General features: G+C 41.2%; 1 protein-coding gene across 2 annotated transcripts in view; it reads right to left on the reverse strand.

Annotated features, from left to right (window-relative positions):
• Positions 1-1529: 1529 nt before the first annotated feature.
• Positions 1530-26098, reverse strand: part of nkain4 (sodium/potassium transporting ATPase interacting 4) — a 45762-nt gene continuing 21193 nt past the window's right edge. The window contains exons 4-7 of one of the 2 annotated variants that reach the window (XM_023278668.3): positions 22072-22272; positions 13373-13433; positions 4890-4974; positions 1530-3974 (exon numbers count right to left, since the gene is read on the reverse strand). In XM_023278668.3, the coding sequence (XP_023134436.1) occupies positions 3965-3974; positions 4890-4974; positions 13373-13433; positions 22072-22272 (357 nt within the window). In that variant the 3' untranslated portion in view covers positions 1530-3964. The remainder of the gene's footprint in view (positions 3975-4889; positions 4975-13372; positions 13434-22071; positions 22273-26098) is intronic. The other variant, XM_023278669.3, reaches the window with a different exon arrangement.

Raw genomic sequence — 26098 nt, forward strand, 5'->3', positions numbered from 1 at the left:
GCTGCAAGCCAACGCCTAAAGAACAAACTAAGGCAATGGAGACAAACCCAGTTCAGTGGTGAAAGAAACAGAGGAAATGTTTGGCTGCAGCCACATAAAGCAGGAAGACACTGAGCTGCTCAGGTGTTCCTGATAACACCAAGCAGCCACCTGGACAGCCAATAGGAACACAGCTTCCTGGAAGTCCAGAGGGCTGGGTTAGTGAAGGAAATTTAGTTTAAAGTTGAAGCAGAAAGTTAATAAAGAAAGTTGAAAACCACCTTCTGATACATGAAATCTCTGAGTTTTCACACAAAGAACACCTGAACATGTCAAACTGGTTCCATAGTAGAACCATCATTGTAAAAACGTCATAGTATGGTGTGTTGCTCAAAAAACATTAGGACCCGGCTGTCAGGGAACAAACATGTAAGAAACATGAGAACAGAGAGAACCCAACCAGTAGGTCACAGTTTATCATCCCCCAGTCATCTCCTGAAGTCCATATGGTGAGAGACAACAGTATCTGGTTGTTAATTTACCAGAGGATGCTTATAATCATGCTGATGTGGTCTGTACTCTACAGTATTTTAGTGACTCAATAAATGCCTAAGTTGTTTTTTTTTTTAAATGCTTTTTAGTTTTAAATAAACATTTATTAGCCTATATGTAATCAATAAATGGCCTTTGCCTATCTTAAGAAAAATTCACTCAGAACTCTGATATGTTAACAGTAATAAATAAATAAATAAATACATGCATACACACAAAAATAAGTTAATAATTAACTGTGTTAAGATAAGATTTAGATTTTTTAAAAAGTTTTTTATGTTTTTGCAGAATCCAGTATTGCTCACTGGTTGGTCATTACATTTTGTTAGTTTGATTTCACTGTTTAAAATGATGCCACCTCTTTTCAGACAGAACCTGTGATAATAAAACAATACAAAATGTTTAGTTCCGTGTTAATAAAGTACTTAAAGCTTTAAGTATGGCTAAATGCTTTTTTCTAAATTAAATATATCACTCCTTAGGTGGTAGTGGCCCCAAGTTCAGTAAAGTTGGAAAGATATTCACAGATTTGGACTTCCAGCATCAATAACTCATTAGATATAGGTTGTCAAAACATAAACGGTGCCTCTTTCCCATTGTTGCAAGGCAGACAATGTGCTACAAGCCCAGTTTTATCAAAAGTAGCTGTCTTTCAAGCTGCAGGAATAACATTGGTGTCTATGGAGTGAACAGGGTCCGTCTGCAATTTGCAAAACCGCTGCAACAGTAAAGAGAGACAAATATTCAATAACTTCACTCTTATACATTGTAGTGTCACTAAAATCACTGCAGCCTTCAACTGGCTCCTGTTGACAAAGTGTTTTAACAGAAATGTAAATGCTGTAATTTGATTCTTTTAATGAACCATGTAACTTGAATGGATGTGATGCTGGTGTGACCACAGTGCACACGTCTGATGTTGCTCACAGTGGTCCAAGGGACGCTCAGGGAGTTTGTGTGTTTGCTCAGACTCATGAAAAATTACAGGGAACACTGCATGCGAGCCTGTTAAAAGAGCACATTCTTTTATTAACAAACACCTATTTACATGAACACAAAGCACAGTTCTGGATAAATAGGATTACATAGTTGGGTCACATGGAGTTGGAGCAACACAGGACACAAAACAGAGGAGAAAAATAATCTTTCCATTTCCTTTAAAAAGAAAAAGACTGATCTACAAAGAGGTGAAATCTTTTTCAGTGGAGACTAGCACATACACAACCATGACAGCATCCACCTAATACCCGTCACTCGGGCTTAGGAAAATGCTGTATTGCACTGAGAGGAAGACCACTTTTTACATAACAATTTTACTAGCATTTCGCTGCTAATACTGATTATGTTACAATATGAGGTGCTTTGTGTTTCTACTAACCACACACCAGTTATCTTACCGGGAGTGTGCAAACTTTAAATTATAAAGACAGCAATGAGATATAAATTATTACATCTCTAAAACAGAGAGCTGACGGAACAAATCAAAATGGTTCGCTCACATTATTCTGAAAGTAGTGGCAGAAGTAGTCAGATGATTTTTCAGAATCATAACAGTTTGTAGGCGGTCTATCTGGCAGTTAAGTACATCTAATGTCACAGAGGAATCTGACACACTTGATATTTGTGGATGCTGACAAAAAAAAAACTGGAAACAAAACGAACCAAAAGTTCACAACTCTAAGTGATGAGTTTCAGTCTTTGCACCACAAAATATTGCAACCAAACAAATGACATACTGAAAATACTCAAATTTAATCTGAGACAAAAAAAACATCCTCAACCTAAATGATGTCCAATAAAACTGTGTTCTGCAACTGTGAAAACACACAATAAGAAACAAATGGTCTCCTAAATGAAAATTACTCACTAGCATACTCTTTCAAGATTCACTCTTATCTGCAAATAAAAATCAGACAAAATATGCAGACTTATGGAAGATCAAACATAAAGCAGAAACTCAGAAGCCTCCCAACGTGTGCATTAACACTTTCAACACCAGGGGACAGTAGTGATTCACACAAGCAGTAAGACAACAGGAGGATTTTACCATATCCCACTTGGGAAAAAAAGTGCTGCCAATCAGTATAGGAGATGTGACCCATGTTTCTACACTCAGACAAGTCCAAATGTTGCTGGGTCAGAATAAAACAAATCTGATAATAACACAACTCAATGAAAAGCTCTCAGTTACAGTTTAACCAGCTCATTCCCAGCCAGTTAAAGACACCAGTTTTGCTATTTTCTTATTACTCAATATGCTATACACATAATTGCAATACAAACCCTGTAAAAAGAAAAAAAAACACATGCTATAAAACAATCACAACTGAGACTATCACCACTGAGAACTGAAACTGTAGAGTTGATAGAGAACAACACTCCCATCTATTCAGGTGGAGTCAGATTCCAACTTCGACACTGAAGACCAAAATGCAAATGACTCAACACTGTTGTGTGCAACATGAACAGCCAAACAATTCCTGTTGTTTTCTTCAAGTTAAAAATACGCTGTGGAACCTTCGCTTGAGTGTGTGTAATGATCACCTATGTCACATCTGTCAGGAGTTAGAAGAGAAGATCTAACGAGAAAATCTTGTCAGCGTATCATCCAACACCTGACAATTGCAGAAATACTGACTTTGCTGTTGGTGAAAATAGTCACGACAGTAAGACTTCAGAAATAAAAGTAAGACTTGCATGCCATTCCTCGCATTTGAACATCTCTTACAGGCTCTTTTGCATTCTTGATAGTTCACACTTCAAACTCTGAATAAAAAAAGAAATCTCCCCCCTTGTTTTCATTATTTACATTTTCTATTTTTGACAACACGCCCCTGTAGGTTTGGGGCTTTTGTTCCCTCCAAGTACTCTACCTCTTCTACTCCCCCTGCCTCTTCCTGCTTTGCGTCTGTATTTATGCACACAGATCCTGGCCTAAAGTAAACAGGCAGCGCACAATAGCTCATTCCACAGGCTCCCACTGTAATTCAGCCCTTCGGCCAAGATCTGAGCCAAACCAGCAATAATATGCTAAATCACTGAGTCCTCTAAGACACAGTACCACAGACTGGGAATGCTGGGCAGTCCCTGATTACATACACAATGTATTTATTAGCTGTACATGTTCTATTCAGTCATGGTCTTGGGGAGGGGGAGCAGGGACCCTCAACACAAAGAAAATGATTGATACACAAACACCTCTAAATACACGCTTTCTTACACTGGAAATCCCTTGTTCCTTGAACCCGTCACAAAGGACCCTAACTGAGAAATGTTGGCTTTTCGGGGCAGCAAATGACATGTTTAAAGTACTGAAATCAAGAAGGGGAGGAACGTCTGGTGTGCCGAAGTGCACTGGGATGTTTGTGTCAAAACACCCATTTCGTCTCTGTGAGAAATCGCTGTATCACCTCCCTGCTGAATGTTCTCCTATTTACGTAGACCTGGAGAGGAGAAAAACATGGGAATAAAAAGGGCAGAGGGTTAGCAGTTGTTGGGCAACTTGCATATATATATACATACATACATACATCCACACCCACCCACCCACCCACCCACGCATTTCCCCTGGATGAATTTATTCAGGATACAACTCCCTGTAGGTTGGAGCGACAAAAACTTCCTCCCTCCCATTAGAGACGGAGCTGATTAAACTGTCAAGAAGCTAATAAAATATTCATTTCATTTTGGCAGAGAATTATTACATGACTTCCTAGGCTTATTGTTATGAAGTTCTCCGCACAACTTAATTGATTAATTCAATTTTCGGCAGAATTTTGTATGTTTTTCTCAATGTGCCTCCACCAGTAACTGCCTGTGGGCCAGCATGGACACACACACATACAATGACAAATATACATGACACACAAATACGCAACAGTGCTATGAAAAGCTTTTATATTCCCCAAAGCAATCTGACAGGATGTAGCATGTTTTCAGACAGTAGCCTACTCTCCAGACATGACTCAACGCTCCAGATAGCGAGCAAGCAACCCCTTTCATTGTATCTGCTAGTCTGTGCTGTGTTGCAATATACTGGATCTTTATCCTGAACAAACAATTTAAAAAACTCAGGAATGAACACATAAACAGGCCTTAGCTTGAGAATATTTAGTTTTTAGTTTGCACTTAACAAAAATACTCCTTTTATTTAATGAATAGTTTCAAGAAAATTGGGGAATGTAACCTTAATGAGGAAACAATTCTGTGGAATTAGCAAAGGGATACAACACAAACTGTATGTGACCACAAAATGCAGCAATAGGTGTGAATATTCACATAAATCAACTGTCATGATCACATTTAAACACAGAAGTACAAATATACATATACAGGAATGAGATTACACTCATACTTACAGGTACATGGGCTTTAAGAGGAAATGAGATGGTTTCTCATTGACATGGTAGAGTGGGAATGGGTCAAATCCACCAATAAAATCAACTGAAAACAACACAACAAGACACTGAAGGAAACAAAAAGATGCGCATGATGAAAACAGACCAGACACAACCTGAATGAGAAATGAAATGGAGACGAAAGACACAGTGGGACCAGATGTAACGCAGGGATGCTGAAAGGTAGGCCGCTTGCCAAGAACAGTACATGCTTTAAGTCTTTTTTAGTTTTAACTTTGACAAAGTCCACAAAAGGAGATGAAAAAATAATAAAAAAAACAACCCCGCTTCAACTTTTTTCATCTGCGCATCTGCCTCGAGCCAAAGGGAAAGCTCGGGAACAGGTGAAAGCTTGCCAGCTGTCAAAATAGGCTAAGCCTTTTTATCGCTCAGAAACAGAGGTGACCTTCAGCCACCAAATGAACACTCAACCTTTTCTGTTTATTTTCTCACTTAAGAGTTCAGACTCTAGGCAAGGTGCAGGTGAGTGAACGGGTGTTGTGTCATGCGAGAACGAGAAGGACACACCGGTACCGAAGTGCTGTGTATTTCTCACAGATGGAGAGAGAGATTTTCTTGGGATGGAGGAAAAGGCTCGCGGCTTTTTTGAGGGGACACGGAGGCTGAGTGGGAGAGAGAGGGGGAGGCAGAAAGAAAGGGGGGAGGACGGGGCGCGTCACGCTTGTCAGTCTGACTGACAGAGGAGGACCGAGGAGATTAAGCTGAAGGAGTGCATGTGAAAGCGGTCAGCATGTCCAGGAGCCCCTGTAAACACCAGGAGGGGAGGAAGAGGAGAAAGCGAAGCTGAAGTGGGAAAAAAAACTAATAGAAGTTCAAAAAGAAAAACAGAAAATGGGCAGATCTGTTGCTCTTTGGGAACCAACAGCTGAAGGGGAAAAACACGTCCAAGCCAGCCATGGAAACTACTGTAAGGCCATATCAGTTCAGTCCTGATAAGAGGAGGCAGGGGTGGTCTGGTGAATGCTGATAGGTAGGCAGGATGAGAGAGCCGGGGGAGGGCTGAGCTGTGCTGTCCCTTTCCTCTGACCCTGCCCTGGTTTCCTGGGGATCACAGTTTCATCTGCACAACAGATACACGCCACCCACACACACACATAGAAAGACCTCTCCTCTGCTCTTTTTCTGTACCAATGATTTTCTCATTATAAGCAGGTGGGGATCCATCCCCTGCCATGATAAACTGTGACGAGGAATACAGTTGGATGATAATGACGGCTGCCATTTTTAGACACACTCACAGCTCTAAGGACGGCTAAGTCGGTCGGGCCGATCCATCCATCAGGATGTCAATCCAACGCTTTGGTTCGCAGCGAAATATTGTCACAGCTATTGGATAGATTGTTGTGAAATTTGACACAGATGTGCAAGGTCTCCAGAGGAGGAGCCCCAATGAGTTTGGTGATGCCTTCGCAAACGGGGTCGACTTTCCTGCTTTCAAGTCATTTGAAACTCAAGAGGCAAATTTCTGTCATGCATCATGTACCCAGGTACCACCACCTGTTCTTACTCTAATAAAGACATACAGCATGTCAAAACATTAGTTAGCACCCTATTAAGTGCCTCATTTGTAACTCTGATCTCCATCCCTCCTACGTACTGCATAGCACACCAGCAGTTAATTGCTTGTGCCTTGTTGAACCTTTTTTCCCGATTAATAACTACATGCATTGGTTTGACCCTGACCTGAGCTCACTGAGCCTCGAAGCTGGAGAAAATAAGCTTGAGGCAATGTTTTGGTTTTTTTTCAACAGTACAAACAGAAAAATATCTGGTAATATTAAACGTCTCACTGTAATGATTTCGACTGAAGGGATCTGTGTCTGTGCCACACTTAGAAAACGAATGTGAAAAGCTGCTTTGATGAAATGGTGGTAAAGCTGCAAGCTCGAGTGGATTTTTTTTATTCTGAACAGATCATTTAAGCGTTTTTCTAGTGTTATGACATTCTGGGATTGCAAACTTATTTTAAAAAATGTTCTGAAAACATTCAAAGCGAAAACTTTTAACACAAAATACAGCTACATATAATAGGACTGGAAACAGAGACGGAGCGTTGATTGATGTGTGTGATCCTCTAACTACTGAAAGAGGTGAGATCAGTTTCTTCCAAGCAGAGCGAGCAAGCAAACCGATTTCCCTGTGTGTAGACACATGCAAAAAATGAAAGGTATGTAGGTCAATAGTTAAGGCATCTATGCGGTGCCCCTAAACAAGCAGGGAGTAATATAAGACGATTATGTTTCAGTTCAAGTGGAAACTGGTTGAAATCAGAGGACTGAACCAGGAGAGACACTAACAGTCAGTATGCTGCTGCAACTCTCACTGTGTGTGTGTCGGTGTGTGAAATGTTGGTGCGCTGACACTGAAAGAAAATGCAGGCACCAATATAAAAGGGAAGAAGACCAGGAGGGAAAAACTGGAGCTGGAGAGAATAGAAGAGATCGGCTTGAGGGAGATCAAGAAAAAACAAAGGCAGAGACAGAGACAGCGAGCGAGACAAAGGGTTGACAGATTCAAAGTCTGTATTAACACTGGAAGAGGAGAGTTACAAGATGCAGTTGTGGTGTCTTTCTCTCATCCTCTCTGTTCTCATACACCATTACACAGCCATCATCGCTATGCAGGCTACTCATTTACCTAAAGACCGATTTAGCTGTTTTATGCTTTATTACTTTGCATATGAAAACTTTGGGTGCATTTGATTGAGAGTGTATTTAAAGTTAATTATCCATGCAAAGATGAGGAGTCAAAGACAGATCAAGAGACAGTTTAGAAAGTTAGTTTGTGGGGATGTAGAATGACCTTCATTAATTGTCAGTAATTTGTGTATGAACCACTCCATTATCCATACAATTGCACAGACATAATAAAGGAAAAAATGGTTTAAAAAATGTTTGCTGTCTGTACATGTTCAAAATATGCTTGTAAAAAAATAGTGAAATAAATAGAATGAGAATGTAGAATGAATGTGGGACTGATCAGACGTTGCCTCATCATACTGGATAAGAACCTGACATAAGAATATGTACTTGTCAGCAGTGAAGAAACCACTAATCCTGACTTCATTCCCAAATTCATTAGTAGAAATCCATGCCTGGATCTGAAAGGAACTTCCAGCATGTTTCACTGTCGCCAGCACTCATCCTTCTTATATCCTCCAGTCAAACATTTAAAATCTGTCCACACCATCTGCTGCCATTGCTGTTATTTTACTTTATCCTTGGCTGACCATTGTTTGTTTGTGCTTCTGCAGAAAAGCTTGGATGGCACATCTGGACAGGCCTAACTTCTGAAAAATTTCTCACCTTGCTGATGCACTATTGTTACCTTTTTCTTTGGGTTTAGCTTATCAAATGTCACCACCTTGTCTCCAAAACTAACCATGTGCCAGTTCTGGGCTAATTCAGAGTGGGTTCAGAGTTGGTTCTACATGAAAAGTGGTTTGTATGTCCATGGAATAGAAAGCCCCCACAGAGCGACATCATTATATCGGTGGGTACATCTGTTTGAACACCTTTTTTGCAATAGAAATACCCTCTAGTTTAGTCAGAACTTATGTTGACTACCAGACTGCTAATAGACAGTTTTTTTCCTCTACAACCAGTGCTGGAAAGCTGCTCAATATTTTAATATCAGCAGTAGGTGTAAATAAATGCCGCTGCAAACGGCAGCCAGTGTTGGTGAATGCCACTCAAGAGCGGCCGTTTGTTTTTAAAATGCCAGCTGGCCAAATCAAACATCAAAGGGCAGAAAAATTACACGAATAATGACTTCACCAGCTTTCCACACAGAGCTGCATCAATTTCATCTCCACGATAAAGCTCTGATTTTTCTTCAGGTTTTTTGGATTAAGCACATATTTTTCTTTATTTTTTTTCTTTTTATTTATTTTTGGCAAATAGCTATCACAAAGTTTTAGTTGGTCTTTATGGTCACGATTAACCCTCCCTCAGCAGCTTGGTTCTAAAACATGCAAAGTGTTGGTGCTACTCTCAAGTCAGTTTTCCTGGATGAGAGCCAGTTCTTTGGCAAAGAACTGGTTTGAGGCTCCAAATCAGCTCTCAAACTGCCTCGGTGGAAAAGATGTAGGAGTGGATTTGCTGCTTTTTCTCTGTTTAGCATTAGCTTAAGCTTAATACCTTTGGGTTTAGAATCGGTGTTTGGGCAAACTTTCACACTGCATTCTGAGAAATTGGGATGGGCATTTTATGACTTTTCATTAGCTCTGTTAATCAATTAATTTAAAAATAAAAATTGGCAGAATACTAAGTTTTGGGATCAATCTGTTATTTCAGCCCTGAACATAATGAATGATGGCTGAATTCCATCTTTCTGTTTCACGGTGCTGGTATTGTGAGGGTTGGTTCACTGTCAAAATTAAAACAAAGCCATCGTTATTTGCAATAATAACACCTGTAGTTTTGGTGCTATGGCATATCAAAACGCCTTTTTTCAATAAGCACCTGTGTATAGATATGTATAAATATCTATCGATAATGTTGCAAAAACAGTCGTATATAGTCATCTAGTGTATTGTAACAATACTGATTCCTTCATTTAAAATTTGCAATTGGCTGTGATTTGCTTTTAACTTGTGTATCTAAAGTAAATCAATATGTTAAAACAAGACAAATTAATCTACTGAAAAACACAATGAGATAAAATGGGTCAAATTTCTAAACCCAGTGTGAATAAACTTTGTATAACTCCACCATAGCTTCACGGCCAATCATCAGCCATGATGAGAATAGCAAATGAAAACTCTCTTGATTCCAATGCATACAGTTATATTTTTGGAGCACTCATACTGAAGTTTAACAAGAAATTTGTTCAGTGATTTAAGTAGACACATGTAGGCCGATAATTGCCGATATGTGAGTGAATGCAGATGTGCATGTGAGTATAAGTCGAGAGTCTGTATAGATATTTTGATTCCTAGGAGGGAAGATGGAGGACTGGAAGATGATCTAAGGATGGCTGCTTTCCTGCACCTACAACTTTCTGTTAATGTGCATCCATATAAAAAAATGGAAAAGGGTTTGCAAATTGCCAAGGGTCCTTAACACACTAAAAAAATGAATATAAGATTTTTTTATGCCACAAATGCCTGAATCTGTCAGTTCCTAGCTCACAAAATGAATAAATGAATTTGGCCCTGGTAAGGCATCTTCCTGGATATGTGATGGAGAATATCTGGAGTGCCTCAAAACCTCTGTGCAGCTCTGCACTAAAAGGCTGAGACTTTATTTTGACCTCTTCACACTTTCAAACAACCTGAGGATACACTGCCACCTGCACATCCATCCATCCATCCATCCCTCCAGCTGCTCCGTCTGCGGAGGATTTTCTGTGGATGTGACTCAGCACAGGGGGCGGCAGCGTAATTAGCAGACAAGCTAAAGCGCGCTCATCTCAGTGCTAGGCGGCTAACTCCATGACCTACTTTACAAAGAGGATTTTCCCCACCACTCACTCTGCCGGTGTGTCTGCTCACCACAGATAACTGCGTGTAACAAATTCATACACACAAATACCTCCACTCAAACAGCCAGTCAGTCGCATACATACAGCTCAACACACACACACACACACACACACACACACACACACACACACACACACACACACACACATGCAGCATATACAGTTGATGGGAATGAGTGCACAGATACATGCGCTTACAGAGTGACAGACAAGGAGAGTCGCATCAAAAAGGGAGCTCATTCACACACACACACACACACACACACACACACACACACACACACACACACACACACACACACACACACACACACACAGTTATACACAGAGTATCAGTAATAAAGCCTGAAAGCCATGTCAAACCCTGAGCTGATGGTATATGATGCTTGTTATTCTGCCCATTGTGTCTTCTTGCAAGTGTGTATGTGTCTTTGCACCCGTGTGTGTGTGTGTGTGTGTGTGTGTGTGTGCATGCGTGCGTTTCATTCCACCATTCTTTACGCAAGCCTGAGCACTCAAATCTAACTCGGTCTCCTCCCTGGAGAGTGAGAGAAAGTGCTCCACGTGAGAGGAATTCCTGTCTCATCTTCTTATTCGTGAAAAGCTCATCTTGTCTTGCATTGTTTGTTCCTGCATATTGCCTCATCTTCTTCCCCCCCCTTCTCGACTTGCACCTGATAAACACCTCCCTGTGCTCCCCCTCATCGTCTTCCCCCCTCTTCCTCCTCTCTCTCTTTCAGCCTCTCCTGAGGATTCTTTCTACCTTTCCTCTCTTACCGAGGCGCAGTCAGCTGTGGAAGTTATTGACCAGCAACGCGCTTAATGAGGCTGATACGAGTGACCAGAGACCTCTAGCTTTTTACAAGCACACCTCATTAAAGCTCCAAAAGCAGGAGACAGAGGGGAAAAAAAAAAGAGGAAACCCAGATGGAGAGTGGAATTCTTAAACATGCTAAAATGTAATCCTGATACACCATCCTTCCGTCTACTTGTGCTAAGAACTGGGAAGTGGAATAAAGCTAACGAGGGAGAGACTATGGAGAAGGTAAAGTTCTGAGTAGGAGGAGAGATGCTGAGGCAGCCGGGGAGCTCAGTGCCGAGAGTTGCTTTAATCTACACATCAAATGGAAGGAGAAAATGAGAGCAGAAAAGTGCCTGAGCTGGTTTTTGTGTTGGTGTAAGTGTGTGTGTGTTTGTCTGCACACCTGCGTCTGCATTAAAGAATGAGTGTGTATGTGTGCAGGCAAAGGGCTGATTACAATAACAAAGAGCGAGCACTCGGAAGGGATGTAGCGGCGTTTGGCGCAGCTTGGATCAGGGAAGAACTACCAGATAATTAAAACCAATAAAAAAAAAAAAAAAAACTCACACCATGTTCTGTTTTCACCCCGAGCTTTTTAAACTAACACTTAAGTTGTTGCTTTTTTTTAATCTCTGTTTTTGGATGATTCTAAGATGATTTTAAACACAGTCTAAATGAATGGGGCTCAAAGGTCTCCAAAGACAAAAGGATAAGCGCCAAGTTGTTGAGGGGGAAAGTATTTTGGCTAAAATGGTACTGCCTTCCAGGGATTCCTTCGGGGTGATTAAGTGGTACTGCCCAGAGCTGGGTGGTGGTGGCAGGGGGGGCAGGAGGGTGGTGGTGCTAACCACTCACAGCCAGTGAGTCTCTGGTATGTGACCACCTAAGAACTGCTTCTGGAATACTGGTCTCCAGGAACACACACAGAAACCACATCACAGCTCCCCCAAAATTACAAGAGTCTGCTGTTTAAAATGCAATTAGGGCATGTAGTGCTTTGTTCACTGCCCCGTTTTCAAATCAAATTAGAGCTCAGGTGTCTATAGAGAAACACGAATAGAACAAGGCACCAAATACTTGATAATTAGTATTCTAACAAGCATATGTGCAAGAATGTGTACACCTGAGTAACTCCATAGAGCTAATCCTCTCAGAGAAAGCATGCAACTTCAGTCACTGTGGATCTAACTAACTTCAAACCACAAACCAGAACATTTGTAGGGGCAGATTCTCATGCATGTGGACATAGCTGTGCATCCTGAACAGTTACAGCAGTGCTAATCAGATATTTATGACTCCCACTGACCCTTCAGATCAAATGTTTCCTGACTTCTGATTGGCTAACCTCCAGCGGGACCTCTGACCTGCTGTCTATGAGGTCAGAGCAGCTGGGCCATTTATCACAAATGTCCGTCTCTGGTTTCCCCATCTTCTCCTATGACTCATTCCTTGGTCCCCTGCTGTCTTTTCCCACACCCTTTTTCTCACCCTCTGCCCGGTTATGCATGACAGGAAAAGAATTAGAGTCACATACAGGGAGGAAAACTTCAGAGGGAGGTTCTATGTATTTCAGTAGCTCCAAAAGCAAAGACAAACGATTGGTGGAGGTACAGTCCTGCAGTATGAAAACACCACCCTAACCAGGCTACACACAGCTGGAGCGACACCAGCGTGGAGAGGAGAAAGTGGAAAAAGCAGAAGCCAGAGTGTCTCAAAGGACAGGTTTAAAACAACGGCAAAGGACCTCACAGAACGCTGCGAGGACAGATGAGGCAACCAGTGAAAAGAGAGAGGAAAAGAATGGGCTGAAGGAGGTGCGGAGAGGGAACACATGACTCCTTTGGTTCTGGAGGGAAGGAGAGTGAGAGGGCCCAGCTGGTGTGGGGGAGGAACAAGGAGGGAGTCAGGAGGGGAGAGCTGGAGCAGTGAGAGTGTGGGGTGGGATGGGAGATGAAGAAAGATGCAGCACTATTCTGCTCGACTCGGGCGTTTTTTTTTTTTTTTTCATCTCGTTTGTGTGAGCGGGTCCGGTGTGATTCACTCATTGTTGCAAAGCTGCTTTTCAAGAATGAGCGTTGTAAGTGTGCATGTGTGAGTGTGTGTGTGTGTGTGCACGTGAGTGTGTTAAGTCACTCACAGCTGTCCTCCTCCTCGGTGATCGCGCTGACAACATAACAGGCGTACACGAAGCCCAGGAGCTGTAAAAAAAACACAAGCAAACAAGAGAAGGTTAGAGTGTGCAGTGTGCAGTTAAACAGCTGTGTGTTTTCTCTGATGGACTAAAAGACAATACAGGAGGAAAATGAGTAGATGCTCTGTTGGGCGGATGATGCAACACTGTGCAAAGACTAGCTTGAGCTGAAATGATATGTTAAGTAATTGCCACAAAATACCTGCCAACAAGCTGAATAAATCAGCATTTGAAGGCATTTATCAGGCAAAAAACTTAAAACAACTGCAGAATTCTACCGAATCTGAGTTTTATGATTTTTATGAAAAGTGATCAACCATCAAATAAAAAGAATTCCTAGTTGACCCTTTAAATAACGATAACAGATCAAATATGTCATCATTGAGAAGGGATACTTGTGGTGATGAACCATGAGACAATCATTGCCTGAATTTGCTTTACTGTGGTTCATCCTCACGGCTCATGTAGCATCTTTTTCTGTAAAAGCAGGTGGCTACTTTGGGCAAACAACCCCTAAAAACCCACTGTATACTATACGTGCAGAAAAGGTTAGCTAGTGAACACAGAGGAGTGTTTAGTCGCTAAAGGCCTAGATGTTTCCTTCAGCGTTTTGGTGGGGACCAAAACAAAAAGCCAGTGAGAGAGAACACTTGACTTGCATACATCAAGTGGCCAGAAGCACAACAATGCTCTGTAATGGCTTGATATAAACACATAAAGCTGCTGTTATGTTCACAGCTCCGTCATACTTTGCTGTAATCAGAGTTTCCATGGGTTCTGTAGCGTACATAAAGCAGTTGCTTGTATGCACAAACACACCAGAAACCATCAACAACCAGCAGAGCGAGCACACAAGTGACTACACGAGGACACACGTGTGGGCAAAACAGACAGCACTGAGAATAGTCCGTGGAACAGGCAGATGGCTGTCATGGACTCAGAAACAGACACGGTGCGTCTCTCCACCCAGCCAGCCATCCATCCATCATTTGGCACACCGCCATGCCAATTAAAACAGCGCCGGGCACGCTGCCCTCGTCGCACACTGTGGTCACAAACACACAACCCAAGGGGGTAATGACTGTGTGTGATGATGGCTATTTATGTAACATTCATTCAACCTACAACTTAGCCTGGCCTGTGTAATTAGAAATGGAGCAAAGATAACGTGCTTTGATGGCCTTTCATCTCTATCATTTGGGTTTTGTTCTATTTTTTTCATCTGCACAATGCATTAGGCTTTCACTGAAGTTCATCCAGATGTAGATTAAATGTTTTATTTATGAATGAAGCGCAGGTGTCTTGCGTAGTAAAAAGAAAAAGTGATGGTTCTGTATCTGTGTGGGCCAGATAAGATGTGTGTCTTCTTTCTGCTTCTCTCCCTCGCTGGATTTTTCCTCTCTCGTATCTAATTGCTGGTCTCACCCCATCTATTACAGTGGCGGTGAAATGGAGGTGAATTAGCATATGTATAAAGCCAGTGTCAAACACAAGATGGTGTTAACAGCAGGGGATACACCCTGTTTTTCAATTGCATTGTGCCTGTGTGTGTGTCCATGTGAGTTTCTCCTGTAAAAGTGTGTGCTCATGTGAGTTAATATTCATGCGTGAGTGTAGCTTTGTTTAATTTCCATGAAGAAGGCAGATTTTTTGTTGCAGTCTGGCAGTTGAGTCAAACATAGTACAGCCAAAATGTCAGCGGAAGAGGCTTGAGTGAAGTGTTGTGTACATACAGCAAAATGAAAGTAACAACATAAAGTCTAAGGTGTTGGGCCGTGAGAAACTGCCAGAAAAGCGTCCGTGTGGTGCATTGTTGATTTTGAAGGTGTCTGGAGGTATACTGGATGGACAGATATAACTATTCCTAAATATACTTTCACTTTTGTTTTGTTTTCTGTGAAATTTTAGATGCAGAATCTGCAATATTTCATTATTGCAACCACTTTAAAACTGCAGAACTCTGTTCTACTTGGATTAGGCTATCCATGTTTTTGTTTTTGTGGTACAACTCCTCATACCTGCTCAATCAGTTCTGAATATAAAAGACAATAACTTTCTTTCCATTTTTGTGATCAAATATTTCATTATTCAAACTATTCCATATGTTTTGTTTTATATTATTGTGCACTGCAACTGCATATGGCTTAGAAAATATCACTAGTTGACTTACTTTCTTTGTGATGGGACTTTTCAGGGTGCCTTAAATTATTTCTAATGTTTCAACTCACCAATGACATGATGCTAACAGTGAAAATTTCAGAGGTTTATCTTTAAAAGTACCTGAGATACATTCATTTCAAACACAGCCCCAAATTTCACGAACATGCTGAAAGTAGGTTCACAGGCATTAAAAAGAAAAAGAAATAATCACAGAAAATATTTGATATATCAAGCTAAAACTTCACAAATAACTTTACAAATATGCTGACCCCAATACTTACTGAGTACAGTGTTATATAGAACAATTTTACTGACCATCAGGAAATGGCAGCTTCTGAAAGCGTGCTAATCACTGGCCAGCCATAGGAAACTGCATTCATCTCTCATTGTTCAACTTATAACTGATGACTGCAGGAAAGTTCTGACACTGCATGCTATGGCTGACCTTAAAGCACTTCCAGTCACCTTTTATACACATCTTCCATACTTTTAGCACGATGCAGAATGAGATAATAAGATCAGAGAAGCGAACACTTGGTGGCTTTTTGCTGGAGGCGGCTGCCAATATAGGTCAGTGTTCTCAATAACAAGTGACAATTTCACTTACATATCACTGCATATTAAGTGTCCTTAAATGAAGCTAATAAAATGCCTGCCTCCCTGTCTCACACTCAGACACACATACACACTTTACTTTGTTCTCTGACATCCTCCTGTCACTTATGGAGTTCAGGGATCATTTTAGAAATTAATGTCATATTAATTAAGCTCATAAAGCCCCCACGTGTCCTCTGTGACTCGATCCCAGTCTGTCTGTCTGAGGACGTGCCACGCTAAAGTCAACTCATTTGGCTGCCAGTCATTTGGTTTTTCCCCTTGCACTCGTCTTCATAATTTTCTAAACAAAGGGGTCCATGTCACTGTCAGTCCACAATCTACAAATATACTCTGTTATCTTTCTGTCCAGCTCTCTGTGTTTCTTGTTTTTGGGTTTGTTTTTCTCCCACCAAGTACCACTCTCCTTTTAGTTTACTCTCCATTGTCTCCTGGGCAGTGAACAGTGATCTGCACAACTGATAACTGGCAGCAAGAAGCAAGAGAGCAGAAAACTGGACAAGAAAACTTAAGTGCTCGAAGGAGAAAAAAGAAAAACAAAAAGCAGTGGGCCTTCACTTAATGTTTGCTATGCTTCATTCAGAGTGGAGCTGTACAAAACTGGAGAGAACTCACATTGCAATATTTTGTTTTTCTAGGATAAATATTCCAAAATTAAAAATATAGGAATTTTCACTGGATGAACTGAGTAACCGTTAGAAAAGAATTACTCTTTCTAGAATGATTGAGGTGATCTTGTATTGCACTGAAACAAAAAGCGTTTTTGAAAAGCAGAAAAAGCTGTTTGCAGCCATTTTTTAAGTGATGTAACACTGGCATAGCATCTGAAATGCTTTGGCATTCAGATTTTGGCTTTGCACTTCTTATAGAGAGCTTTGTGATGCTGATTGAAATGAACCAACAAATCAGTTGGGTTGTCTCATGCGGCACCTGTTTTTATCCTTTCCGCAGCTGAAATATTCTAAACAACTGACACTGTGTTTCTTTTTGTTCCCAAATCTTCATTTTCAGTGTTTCTCTGTGTTTCTGTGCACATGTGAACCCTGCATATTAACAAAACCTGTCTTACAAATAAAACTAAAACTCCAAGAACCCTTAAGTAAATTATGCTATCTTAGACAGACTTCTCTTATAGATTATTCATGTAAAACTAGAACCACGTGAGTTTTCTTTTTTGTATTAGGAAGCAAAGAAATCTGTAGCATTATGAGTTTGAGTCATTTGCCTTATTTGCTTCACATCACATTGCATTTCCTCCAGTCCTGCAGAGGAAACTAAAGTAGACGATCAACAAAGTCTGGCTATATTGGTGTTTCTACTCTCAGATAATGAGGCCAAAGGGAAGTTAAAGACTCGGGCATTCATGAGCGAGTCTGTGAGAAGAAAACCAGCTGCTGAGCTAGAAAACAGGCTCCTTGAATTTGCATAAGCTAATGAAGGTCGGGTTTATACTGAACCTGCCACTCCAGAAAGACACATTGACAGTGCACAGTCACTCATAAACATTAGTCCAATGGGCATAAAACTACATTATGACCAGCGCTTGGATCCGTAGTTACTCTGGACACAGTGAATCATTTGGATAAATCTGCAGTATTGAGTAAAACAAGACATTGTCACCACCCAGGTGTCCACAACTGCATCCTATAGGCCTTTTCAGACTCTCCATTGAAGACTGCAGCTGTATAATCCTGACTGACACCATTAGCGTCGCTCAAAATGCCCAATGTTCACTATAATTACAGTCTCTTGAATGTAAAGAGAAATGAATTGTCGGTTTATTTAATTGTCAAGTGAGATCTAATCAATAAACATCTGAATTTCAAACATTAATTCGAACTGTCAATGGAGACTAAGAGACAATTTAGAGATTACGCAAAAAATAACTAATTAATCATTACCTGCAGCTTTAGATAATACTTCTGTATGTGTGTATTCAGCAGTCTGCGTTCATATACAACACACTGGGAGATGTCGCCTCTTCACAGCCGACTGGCCCGTGCATGTGTGTGCAGTGACAGGTATCTGAGTCCATCTACAAGGTAATTAACACGCTACTGATTGTGGCTTGATGTCAGGAGAAAACTCAGCAATGATGAAAGAAATCTGCAGGTAAAATACATTACATCGGAGAGAGGAGGGTGGAGGAGGGTGAGAGCGACAGAGACGGGTGGTGCAGATATCCTGTAGGTTAATTACACAGGAATTTCTGCCTGACAATAAGGTACAAGCTTCTCTGCACAAAATGTGTGTGTGTGTGTGTGTTTGGCAGCTGTGTGTTTAATGACAAACCATGATGAGATTGGGACTGCAGAGACCACATCCACCTGTTCTCCCCTACCACCCCCCTCCTCCACATCCAAACGTGAGCACAACACACGGAGATATCCAGCTTACACAGGACCACACGGGGTTGTTAAGAGTCTGCTGTGCTCATTTGCATCTTTCACATCAAGTAGCTGCACATACCGGCGTGCTAATGTCAGCCAAACACAAGAGGCCGGCCATGCAGAAATAAAAGCCGTACAAAAGAAAGAAAGCACGGCTTGTCCTCCACACAGAAGATTTTACATGAGGTGTGAGTGAAAGGGAGAGAAACTGGGCTCTCTGCACCAAGAAACTAATGAACTGAAGGCGAAACAAGAAGGCAAATAAAAAAAGCAATACACACTCAACAAGCAGAGAGAAAAGCAAGCATGGCACTGGAGAAGATTTATTCCTTTAAAGATGCTTGTTTTTCACTTCCAAGTTCTCCTCTGTTGCCTCGTCTTTGTGCTTCCTCTCAGAAGTTTAAAAAAAGAGCAAATATTATAGTAAAATTAATCTGAGGAAAATCCATTTCCCCGAAAAACAGATTAACAATTAAAGCTCTGGGCCAAGGCAGCCTTTGAAGTATAATGGGGGGCAGTCATGTTTTTTTATGATACACTGCGAGTAGCCCGACACGATATTCGGTGGCCCACTGAAGACTAATTCTTTCCTCTGGTCTTGAGGTCTTTCTCTTGTTCTCCCTGTTTTTCTGGCAGCAATCGACAGCCCTAATAACTGCTCGCTGCAGCATCATAAGTCTTTTAATCCTGGGATCTTTATAATCCTTTGAAGCAGATGCTGTAAAACTTACAGCGCAGTTACAGTGTAATGTCAGCGCTGACATACTGCAGAGGTGCTTCATGCTATTATCAGAATTATACAATGCTGTTTACTGGTTGTGAACAAATTACTGGACTTCAAATAGACGCACATCAAAAATCCCCCATGCAGCACGCACACAAAAAGAACAAATACATATTCTTTCTGTGTATGGGTGGTTGTTCGGCATGGAAGTTTGGAAACAGAACACGGTCTAATGGACTCACCAAAGCGAGAACCCTGACCTTTTGGTGTGGAAGAGGAGAACGGTGGGTGGGGGGTGGTCATGATGCTTTTCTGCTGCTGAGCTGAGTGAACCTCAAGAGCCACAAAACACACGCCGACCTCTTTAATCAACCAGGGGGGCTGTTCATCATCCCACCACATTAACCCGGTGCCTGGCGTTAAACAAGCTACGCTTTAACGCTGACAGAAAACTAACAGAGCCATCGCAGGTCCAGAGAAAGTCAGAGAAGCAGTAAAAGTGACGGCGATGAGAAAAAAAAAGGATGTGAAAAAAAACGCATTGCCATTTTTTTGTCATTTCATTTGGTGGGAATTTGATTGACATAAAGGTCAAACAGTGTGAGATCGGGGCAGGAAAAGGAGGCAGGAAGACAGACTGAGCTGAGAGATTGTGATGAGGGGGGAAAAAACATGAAAATAGAGGAAATGAGCAATGGAACGAGAGAATGACGCAGGCCTCCCCTTATCATCTTCCACCCAGTGCAGGTTTCCAGGGAATAGAGATACAACAGAAGAAAGTGTTGCCTGTGGCAGCAATAGCCTGCATTAAATGATATATCTGTGTATGTGTGGTTGTGTGTGTGTCTTTGTATGTGTGTGAGAGCACTTTCCTTTGGCTGCTGGCTGGGAAATTCGGCAGCTCTGACAACCCCTCGACATCTTTCACGACTCCCTTTAGCGTGTAAGAGTTATGTCAACAGATGTGAACTAAATATCACATCTTGCACCCCTTTTCTTTCATACCTTTCTTTCTAACTACCCTCCACCTCACCGGAGATGTATTTTCTCAGACTCGACTGTTTCATTCAACAGTGAGGGTGGTGCACGGTAGCAAAAGAAGAACTCAGGTAGATGGGACGTTACAGCCAGAGAAAAAAAGAACATTGAAAGGATAACAAGAAAACCAAAGCCGTTCAACAGCAATATGGGCTAAAGTCAGAAAAGTCAACAAAGAATAGAAGGGCAGAGATGGAGCAAAATATTCCCCTCAGTGATAAATGAATAATGTATTATCCCAGTTTGAAAACTCCACTTCAAGCTCATCCTTTAAATCGTGAAGGTACTTTTTGGCTGGATGTTGCCCGAGGCAGCAATAAGCAACTAAACAGAAGTGACTTTACCAAATCTACGGCTTCACTTCTGAATTACTTCCCTCTAGCTCATGACAAATCTGAGTAGATAGATGACAGTGATGCCTCCATTACTGGCCAATGGATCCACATTTTTCATCTTAATGAAACACGCTCCTTGGAGCCCAAACTAAATATTTAATGGCCTCTCACTGCGACCTTGAAACCCCTGTAACAAAGACAAAGAGACACCCCTACTTTCTTCCTTTTCTTTTATTTCTGTCTGGGCCTCTCTTCAACCAGAGAAAGAAAAAAAAGGGGGGTGGACATCTCAAAGGACCTGTTTTTCCTCAGCAAATACTCTGCTTTTAGCTTGAGAGGAGGCGAGGACACAAAGAAAATGATGCCACTTGTGACATTGGGACTTTAATTTCTCTGCTCCTCTCGGGAGCTGCTCCTACGGAGTTGCAGTTGAATGCTTGGTTGGAAAAATGTCATGTAAAAATGCAGGCAAAAAGGGTTTTGCTATCTCAAATGGAGGGGTGGAGGTTGAAGCGTGGTAAGGAATAAACCAATTCACTGCCTATAGTGCAAGGGCTAATGAGGTTCAGTGAGAGTGTTGGGGCTGTAAAGTGAGGTCAGCTATTTTATTACCTTTCTCCACGGGGGTGATGGGATGAATGGTACAATCCAGCGCTTCTCATCACTGGGCTCCTCTGCTAGCTTCTAATCTGCCATGTAGTTAACTGCATTCACAGTGCTTTCCCAAGTGTAAATTATTCCTAGACTAGATGGCAAACCCGCTGCTATACGCTGGTTCGGGTCGCTGCATATTCGCTCTCTTCTTTCCCCCCATCACCTGCTGCCACCATTAACTTCTCCACATGTGCTTTAAAGGGATGATGACTGCGGAAAATAAGTGTGTATGTGTGTAGCTGCAACGGAGTCAAAGTGCAAGTGAACGTTACTATGAGTAAATGTGTGCCATTGTGCGTGGCTCAGCACCAAGTACCTGCTGCGACAGAGCGTCCTGGCACCCGTCCAGGACGAGGTTAGTCGGTCATACATGGGTGTGTGCAAATGTGCACACTGGCAGGATGTGAGTCTCTGGTGTATTGATAGTGAGCTGTATAAAGAGGACAATAACAGTCCTTCCAGTGTTTGAGTAACCTGCTAGCAGCTGGCAGGTCTGAGCCCCAGCCAGACAAAACAACAGATCAATTTTTCATTCAATGACCGGGGCAGAGGAAGGCAGGCAGAGGTAGACAAAATAACAGTGGAAATACTCTGAGATAAAGAAAAGCTTGAAGGGAAACAGAAACAGCTTCTTTCCCAGTAGGTTCGCCTTTCGAATCCCAGTCGTGTGGCGTGTACAGTGTCGCGTTTGCATGTGAAGATGTCAGTGCTGCATTAACTTGTACTCACAGCAACGAGGATCTGTGTGCTGCTATGCATGACCTCGATGTACTGGTAGTCCATGAGGCAGCCCATGACAGTGATGTAGGAGTGGCTCTCTGTGGTCCGGACCCCGGGAGCTTGTGGCATCTCTCTCCTCACACAGCCGGGACCATGTTCGCTCCACCAGGAGTGGTGGGCCGAGATGTTAAATGTCAGCAGGTCACTGTCCTGAGACAAAAAGCAGGAGAGAAAAAAAATTTTACTTCTCTGCTTTACTTAGGATGTACATTCATTTATTCTTTATAAGGAAATCCCGGCTGGATCACAAGACAGGTTGTTCACGAGGCAAAGAGCTTAACTCTGGAAACTTACAGCAGATGTTGGATGTTTTTTGTATGGCTGTGCTCCCTTTGCTCAAAGGGTTATTCATCCAGTTACAAATAAGACTAAGCATTGACAGCAATGCCAGTGGCCCTGCAGGGCTTTGCTCGTGTTAAATGTTAAATCGCGTTAAATGTAACACCAACATGCTAACATTAACAAAACAGCAATACTAACATATTAATTAGAGCTGCAATGCATAATCAGCTGTAGTATATATAGTATTATATAGTAATATAGCATATAGTAACCCACAAATTACAGCATTTTAAATTTGAACGTAAACTTGAAAGTTTCTTTACTCATCTGTGACTGTATACTGAATAACATTCGGGACAAAACAAGACATTTGAGGACGTCATCTTGGGCTTTGGGAAGCACCGATCAGCAGTTTTCACCATTTTCTGATAAATGACATCGAAAAATTCCTAATATTTATGCTTTGGATGTATAATCTTTGTACTGTTCACCGTCTTTCTTAATGTGTTAGAAAACTAACACCATGCCAAGTAACAGGACCCATAAAGTGCATCCAGCTGGGTGAATTTTCAAACCATGGCAATCCAAATAATTTAACAAAAATGTTTTATGAAAAACAAAATCTGTCGATCTGCAGGAAAAGATCACAAAGAGATCACAAAGGTCCTCTGGAAACAATGAACATTTGTCAAAAATGTCATAGCAATCCATTACATCATAGTTATTGAGATATTTAAGGGGTCTCAAGTAACGAACTTCTCATGTCTAAAGTCTTGCCACTCAACTCTTTAACAATGTTCAAGAGATAATTAACAGATAATTGGCAACACGTAGAGTTAAGGGAATATGACATGCATGTGTGTGAACCAACAGACTTACTGTTTCTGAGTAGAATTTTACAACTTCGTAAACATTTTATACATGTAACTCTTCTAAACCTTGGAGATGTTTAATTTGCACACGGCCACATGAGCCCACACATACAGGCTTGCAGACACTCAAATCAATCAATACCCCAATACAGCAATCTAACCTCGCATCTGGCCCTCAGTGACAAGACATGCATTATTAACGGAACCAAGCGCTGTCAGGAAACATCTCTGATTCCTATCAACCACCACATACTGGACACATCAACAACACGTATATAGAATAACACCAGGAGCAACGACTTTCAATAACAGAAGAAGAAAAGTGCTTCAGGAGTCATGAACAATATTACAGTGATGATACTCTGTCATTCCTCTTTGTTCTTGCTGATCACCCATCATCACCCTGTCTCTTATTTTCTGCGGCTTTCATTCTGTTATTTTCTCCCACACAGTCACAAAAACAAGGGTAGCTGAAGGTCAATATGCAGGATCGCAAAGACTAATGACTTGGCAGATGCCATTGATTGATCCTGTGAGCTAGGGAAACCATCTTTATCCAAGCTGCAGCCGCATTCACGACTTCAGCACGTCGGCAGTCGATACTGAAGAGGCTTTTGGCAACTTACTGTCAGGAGTGTTCTTGTTATGCTCCCATGCACCCCAAAGCAGAAATCAATTCATTCATATCATGGATTCAAGGTTAGTATAGTTAATATTTCTCAAACTAGTTTTGAACAAAAGTCAAAACATATTGAGAGATAGTCCTGGTAGTGGGATATGAGGCAGGGATATGAGGCAGTCAAAAAAGCTAAACATCAAATGATTAGAATCTTATTCCCAATGATTTTTTGTTTCTGAAATACCAAGAGAAGACTTTATGTTTGTGTGCGAGGGAAAGCATAGTGGTGTAGATGTTTTTTTTTTGGTTCTGACGAGAGTCTCATATCTGCTCAAATTCCACGAAGGTGTGCACAAACAGTCCCCTATTGATTCAGGGGCAGGAGTTAGTGGTGGTCTGCTGTCTTGTTCAAAACAAAAAAAGTCTTAATGGCACTGTGTTTGGGATGATTGAGGATGAGAGGCAGATGCTGGACAGTGTTTAAGACCAGATCCATACTAAGGTGGATGAATCCGAAAACGTCCATTATTTGCTTTCAGTAACAACCTGAGTTCCGAAACATTCTAAATGTCAAGACATTACAAAAATAGATATACTTCTTTAAAAAACCTAAGCTGTTTCTAGCTTGCTCCTGTCACATTTTTACTCAATGTGGACACATTTTTCACTGCAAAATAAAGTCCTGTACCTCTATGGAAACAGCACAAGCATGGCTAGAAGTAAATAGAACTATAAAACGTATCTTGCGCAGCATCACAAAGTTGTAATGCCATAAATCATATAAACATGAAAAAATGAAAGTTATATATTTTTTTCTCTTATTTGACAAAAATTGGGGGAAACAAAGTGGTGACTTGTTTTTACTACAAACATTTTTTAAATTTGTTTTCCTACTCTTATCTGCTGGGTGTAAACACAACCTGCAGTTCAGCTGAGTTCAGCCACACGTAATTATTTTAAGGCCCATTCAAAACTTGATAATCCAATGACTCTTTTTGGTTTACCTGTTTTTGGCTCTGAGAAACGGTCTAATTTTGGCCGTATTCATAATATAACATGCCTTTCAAACCTGCCAGTGGAGCTTTTGGTGTTCAGGGGATTAACATGTCTGAAAACATGATGTAGTTGTTGTTGTGGATATATTTTTCTGTTTCGGTTGTCAGACAGCTAATCAAGTCTGAAACGTTAAGGTGATCATGGCTCATAAATGCTACCTGTTAACCAAATGAAAACAAGCATACCTCTGCACTGTTACACTGTAAATGTCAAGCCATCTGACAAATTAAATATAAATACATGTCAGTGACAACACCTATGATCCAATACATTGGCAATCAAAATAAGCAATCACAGAGGTAGATGCAGTGCAGGTGTACGTCATCGATACATACTAATATGCAAAAGCAGTGTTTTCAGATTTATTTTTGTGGCTGCAAAGCTGAGGATTTCTATAGTTTATATTAAACTATACTTAATGTTTATCGTTTCAAACAAGTTCATAACATATGAATTTATGACTAGCATTTAACAGTTTTAGGTCATGAAAGTTACAGATGTTAGATTTAAAACGTTACATGAGAATAAATATTTTATTCATATTATTATTAGTTTTAATAAAATTAAAAGAGTGGCTTTTAAATAACTAAAACACGTGTAGGATCAAAATTAGCTTTGCTATCCATAAAAGTGGCTTCCTGCTGTGTGCAATGTTCTTCACACATTTTTTACTACCAAAAGAGAGAAGATAAAAAAAGATTTCAAAGAAGATTTGTTAGAATCAATTAACACATTTCAGGAACACATCTTCAAAAAAACTAAATTACAGTGTGGAATTGCAAAAACAATGAGGGACAACTTGACGGCACCATCCCCTAAAATCTGCACGTCTGCAGTCACTGTGTGCAGACTGCCACCAAGAGTGAATAAAAAAAGAAAGGCCGTGAATAACTGGGGACTGTTTAAAACAGAAGTGTAGGCAGGGGTCTGTCTGTCAGTCTGTCCTGCGCTGTGGGGGAGGGGATAAGGGATCGATAGGAGGTGACAGAGCATGTGGCATATGACTCTGACAACCTGCCCCCTCACTCTGAGGACCTTGAGAGCAGCAACCATCCACACATGCATCCATACACACCCTCTAGTGTTGTCCTGTCAACATCGGTCAAGACAGGCCTGACAGGATTAGCTGACTCTGTTTTATGATAGA

Source organism: Amphiprion ocellaris, chromosome 8 (assembly GCF_022539595.1).
Source record: "Amphiprion ocellaris isolate individual 3 ecotype Okinawa chromosome 8, ASM2253959v1, whole genome shotgun sequence".
Classification (NCBI taxonomy): Eukaryota; Metazoa; Chordata; class Actinopteri; family Pomacentridae; genus Amphiprion; species Amphiprion ocellaris.